This window comes from Colobus angolensis, unplaced genomic scaffold (assembly GCF_000951035.1).
Source record: "Colobus angolensis palliatus isolate OR3802 unplaced genomic scaffold, Cang.pa_1.0 Scaffold18, whole genome shotgun sequence".
In the NCBI taxonomy this organism is placed as follows: domain Eukaryota; kingdom Metazoa; phylum Chordata; class Mammalia; order Primates; family Cercopithecidae; genus Colobus; species Colobus angolensis.
In genome coordinates, this window is record NW_012114932.1 from 4,710,812 (window position 1) to 4,716,647 (window position 5,836).

Genomic DNA, 5,836 nt, shown 5'->3' on the forward strand with positions numbered 1-5,836 from the left:
CAGCTAATTTTTGTATTTTTAGTAGAGACAGGGTTTCACCATGTTGGCCACTCTGGTCTCGAACTCCTGACCTCAAGTGATCCACCTGGCTCAGTCTCCCACAGTGCCAAGATTACAGACATGAGCCAGCACACCTGGCCATAAGTGTAACTTTTATATACGTCAGGAAACTAAATTTGTGCAACTAATTTTGTAATGCTTTATCACGGTGGTCTGAAACTGAACTTGACGATATTTCTGTGTTACGCTTGCATGTAGTCCTAGCTTATGGCTCAAGGCCAGAAACGGCATTGGTTCACTTTAAATAATGATAATTTGTGATGACCTTGGAAGTAGTTTTAAGAAGTAGTAGTACCTGGCTGGACACAGTGGCTCACACCTGTAATCCCAGAACTTTGGAAGGCCAAGGCAGGCAGCTCACCTAAGGTCAGGAGTTCAAGACCAGCCTGACCAACATGGTGAAACCCCCTCTCTACTTAAAACAGGAAAAGTAGCCAGGTGTAGTGGCAGGTGCCTGTAATTCCAGCTACTCAGGAGGCTGAGGCAGGAGAATTGTTTGAACCCAGGAGATGGAGAAGGTTGCAGTGAACCAAGATCGTGCTGCCACACACTCCAGCCTGGATGACAGAGCAGGTCTCCATTTCAGAAAAAAAAAAAAAAAGAATTAGTAGTACCCATATTACTGATATGGGTACCCAGAGAGAGAGAGAGATCTGTAGAGAACTAGCTAATAGATGCTCAAATTACTTTTTCTATACACCAGTCTAAACTGTGTAGACAATTTCTTGGTTTATTGTTGTTAATCACTATTTTTTTTATTTGACTAAAAATAAGCAATACTTTTAAAATAAAGTCTATAAGTAAAACCATGCTTTTAGAATTTGTATGGAATTTGTATCTGGGATCTCATGGTTCATTTGCCATGTGCTTTATTTTTGTGGTTTTTGTTCATTTGCTTTCCAGGGAACATTTACGGATGAGAAGTCGAAAGCTTCCCACCACATTTACCCATATTCTTCCTCACAAGATGATGGTAAGTTGGTTTTGTGTTGTGAACGGATAAGCTCATACATCATACCATACAGATTTTATGTGATATCCTCAAAGACTTAAACAGAATAACCAGCTTTTTGTTTTTTGTTTTGTTTTGTTTTTAAGATAGAGTCTCTGTTGCCCAGGCTGGAGTGTAGTGGCGCGATCTCAGCTCACTGCCACTTCCACCTCCCGGGTTAAGAGATCCTCCTACTTCAGCCTCCTGAGTAGCTGGGAATACAGGCGCCCACCACCATGCCCAACTAATATTTGTATTTTTATTAGAGATGGGGTTTCACCGTGTTGACCCAGGATGGTTTTGATCTCTTGACCTTGTGATCCGCCCACCTTGGCCTCCCAAAGTGCTGGGTTTACAAGTGTGAGCCACTGCACCTGGCCAACATTAACTTTTAAAAGATGTAGTAGAAGCTGTGCCTAGAGGAATATTTATTTCTTTATATTAGGAAAGGAGAAAGGTTAGAAATCAATGGTCCAAACATCTTTCTCAAGAAATTAGAAAAACACCACCAAATTAAACCTAACGAAAAAAGGAAATAATAAAAGAGCAAAAATTAATGATGTAGAAAATACACATTAGTGAGATATTCAGCAATGTCAAGTGGTTCTTATGAAAGACTAATAAGGGCTGGACGTGGTGTCTCATGCCTTTAATTCTAGCACTTCTGGAGGCCAAGGCAGGTGGATCACTTGAGGTCAGGAGTTTGAGATCGGCCTGACCAAACTGGTGAAACCCCATCTCTACTAAAAATACCAAAAATTAGCTGGCTGTGCTCGCAGCTATAACCCCAGCTACTTGGGAGGCTGAGGCAGGAGAATCACTTGAACCTGGGATGCGGAGGTTGCAATGAACCAAGATCTCACCACTGCACTCCAGCCTGGGAGACAGAAGGAGTCTCCATCTCAAAAAAAAACAACAACAAAAAAACGGACTAATAAGGTGGTTAAATCCAGGTGTGGTCGTATGTGCCTGTATTCAGCTCCTCTGGAGGCTGAGGTGGGAGGATCACTTGAGGTCAGGAGTTTGAGGCTGTGGTGTGTGATAATTGTGCCTGTGTATAGCCATTGCACTCCAACCTGGGCAACATAGTGAAATCTTAAGTCTTAAAAAAGAAGGCCTGGCACTGTGGCTCAGGCCTGTAATCCCAGCACTCTGGGAGGCTGAGGCAGGTGGATCACCTGAGGTCAGGAGTTCAAGACTAGCCTGACCAACATGGCGAAACCTGATCTCTACTAAAACTACAAAAATTTAACCGGGAGTGGTGGCAGGTATCTGTAATCCTAGCTACTTGGGAAGCTGAGGCAGGGGAATCGATTGAACCTGGGAGGCGGAGGTTGCAGTGAGCTGAGATTGCACCATTGCACGCCAGCCTGGGCAATAAGAGCGAAACTCTCTCTCACAAAAAAAAAAAAAAAAGAAGATTCCTATTGGTAAAAGAGGAAAATATCCAAAACCTAAGTTAAAATAATTAGATGAATGGATAAACAAAATGTGGCATATACATACAGTGGAATTTTTTTTTTAATTTTTTTTGAGACGGAGTCTTTGCTCTGTCACCCAGGCTAGAGTGCAGTGGTGCGGTCTCAGCTCACTGCAACCTCCGCCTTCTGGGTTCAAGTGATTCTCCTGCCTCAGCCTCCTGAGTGAGACTCTGTCTCAAAAAAAAAAAAAAAAAAATCCAATTCTGTTCTTCTAGCTAAACTAATTTCAATTAATTATTAACTGTATGATATGCTAATTATTAACTGTATTTTATATTATACTAATTATTATATTAACTGTGTATTTTTATTTTCTGTATTTGTGTTGCTCTGGCATTTGATGCACTGGGGAGACATTGCCCTTTTGAGGGCTAGCTAATTTCTAAAGATAATCACTTCTCTAGGAGCACATCTTTCATATGTAAACCAACCAATCTGAGTATATAGCTGTAACCATCTCCTTATCTAACACACACACCAAACCAATATTTCCCCTTTTCTAAATCATTCCAGGGCGAGGTACTAGGCAATTAGAGACAACCTCTGTGCCCCAATGTTTCTTGGAATTATTCAGCCATCCCCACCCTAAACTGTTTACTCTGCCCCATGTTACCTTTTCTATGGAAACCCCAATACAGGGTTTGGCTTAGGCTTCCCCTTGTTCCTGTCTTCTACCTCTTGACTATTGTGATGCCTCTGCAGTGGCTCTGCATGGTATGTTCTTTCCCTTCTTTTGGGATATGTAAGTAATTCATCTTTTAGTGGCATTGGCCTTACTCTTGTCATTCAGCCATACTTCTATAAATTAATTCCTGGGTATAAATTTATAATACCTGGGAAGAGAGTGAGTTTACATCCCACACCTCTTGTTGTTTCTGCTATTAGGAAATTTTTCAAAGACAATTAAAAAAATTGTCTTGGCTGGGCATGGTGGCTCACGCTTGTAATCCCAGCACTTTGGGAGGCCGAGGCGAGCGGATCACGAGGTCAGGAGATCGAGACCACAGTGAAACCCTGTCTCTACTAAAAATACAAAAAAATAGCTGGGCACGGTGGCGGGCACCTGTAAGTCCCAGCTACTCAGGGGGCTGAGGCAGGAGAATGGTGCGAACCCGGGAGGCGGAGCTTGCAGTGAGCCGAGGTCGAGATCGCGCCACTGCATTCCAGCCTGGGCTACAGAGCGAGACTCTATCTCAAAACAAAACAAAACAAAACAAATTGTCTTGATAAAAATCAAAAAATTTTTTGGCTGGGCACAGTGGCTCACGCCTGTAATCCCAGCACTTTGGGAGGCCAAGGTGATAGTTCATCTGAGGTCAGGAGTTTGAGACCAGCCTGACCAACATGGACAAACCCTGTCTCTACTAAAAATACAAAAAAATTAGTCAGGCGTGGTGGCGCATGCCTATAATCCCAGCTACTTGGGAGGCTGAGGCGGGAGAATCGCTTGAACCTGGGAGGCAGAGTTTGCGGTGAGCCGAGATCACACCATTGCACTCCAGCCTGAAAAAGAAAAACAAGTCAAAATTTGTATCAAAGTCAGCTGTGGTTAGGAAAGATACGTTTTCTTGTTTTTCTCATTAAAGTGCATAGTCTTTGACAAGATAATCAGTATTCTGAAAGTCAGCTTTTACTAGTCAGAACACCACCAAGACACTCTTAACAGGACAGGACAGGTAGTTTAGGTAGTGGGGATTTAGAAAGATCCTCTGGCCCCTTCTTTTCTTTTTTCCTCTGCCATGTTGAGTTACCAGGTTAGGGGACAGGACCTGATTCTGTCATTTTCACCTTTTGTTTTGAGGTGGGGACTCATTCTTGCCCAGCCTGAAGTGCAAGAGTGCACTTATTAATAGCTCACTGCAGCCTCAAACTATAATGCTCAAGTGATCTTCCTGCCTTAGCCTCCTGAGTAGCTGGGAGTATAGATGCACACCACCATGCCTAGCTATTTTTATTTTTAAATTTTTTAAGTGACCGAATCTTACTTTGTTGCCCAGGCTGGTCTTGAACTCCTGGGCTCAAGTGATCTTCCTGCCCCTGCCTCCAAAAGTGCTGGGATTATAGGCTTGAACCACCACACCTGGCCCCCTTTCACTTTCTTTTGAGATGGTTAGGTGAGTCATTGTATACTTTAAAAACAGCACAGGTGTAGGGGCTTTATGGCTTTATTCAGTGAAAACAAGGCTATATCTTGTTAAAACCGGCACTGGAAAGTAATTTTTACTTGGCTAATTTACTAAGGTCTGGGTTTTTTTTTTTGGTTTTTTTTTTTTTTTTTTCTGTTTCTTGGGCTTAAAGGAGGCTTGCTTCAAAACTTCTCTCTTGCTATTAGGCATACATTTTCTAAGCTAAATTCAGACTACCAAAGAAGCACAGGATAACCATTGTTGAAATGTGGAGGTAATTTAACTGTGATTAGAATAATAAAAAATCACTTTATTGTATAATTTGCACTTATCTTCGGAAGGGAAACTTGAGAAAAAAAGTCTACAATATGTAATCACATTGTTTACACTCTTGTTGGGAAGGCTAAATTAACAGGTATGAGGCAGTTAAAGAATAGTAAAAATAGGCTGGGCGCGGTGGCTCACGCCTGTAATCCCAGCACTTTGGGAGGCCGAGGTGGGCGGATCACAAGGTCAGGAGATCGAGACCACGGTGAAACCCCATCTCTACTAAAAATACAAAAAATTAGCCGGGAGCGGTGGCGGGCGCCTGTAGTCCCAGCTGCTAGGGAAGCTGAGGCAGGAGAATGGCGTGAACCCAGGAGGCGGAGCTTGCAGTGAGCCGAGATTGCGCCACTGCACTCCAGCCTGGTGGACAGAGTGAGACTCCGTCTCAAAAAATAAAAAAATAAAATAAAAAAATAAAAAATAAAAAATAGCCAGGCATGGTGGCGCACGCCTGTAATCCCAGCTACTCAGGGGGCTGAGGCAGGAGAATTGCCTGAACCTGGGAGGTGGAGGTTGCAGTGAGCCAAGATTGTGCCATTGCACTCCAGCCTGGGCAACAAGAGCGAAACTCCATCTGGAAAAGAAAAAAAGGCAAAAGCTATTGTATGCCTGACGTGGTGGCTCACACCTGTAATCCCAGCACTTTGCGAGGTTGAGGCAGGCAGATCACTTGACATCAGGGGTTCAAGACCAGCCTGGCCAACATGGCGAAACCCTGTCTCTACTAAAAATACAAAAAATTAGCCAGTCATAGTGGCGCGCACCTGTAGTCCCAGCTACTTGGGTGTCTGAGGCATGAGGATTGCTTGAACCTGGGAGACAGAGGTTGCAGTGAGTCAAGACCATGCCAC

At 43.4% G+C, this 5,836-nt stretch overlaps 1 protein-coding gene across 1 annotated transcript in view; it reads left to right on the forward strand.

Annotated features, from left to right (window-relative positions):
• SMARCC1 (SWI/SNF related, matrix associated, actin dependent regulator of chromatin, subfamily c, member 1) overlaps positions 1-5,836 on the forward strand; it is a 201,763-nt gene that overhangs the window by 56,567 nt on the left and 139,360 nt on the right. The window contains exon 5 of the mRNA XM_011939320.1: positions 964-1,033. Coding sequence (XP_011794710.1) covers positions 964-1,033 — 70 coding nt within the window. The remainder of the gene's footprint in view (positions 1-963; positions 1,034-5,836) is intronic.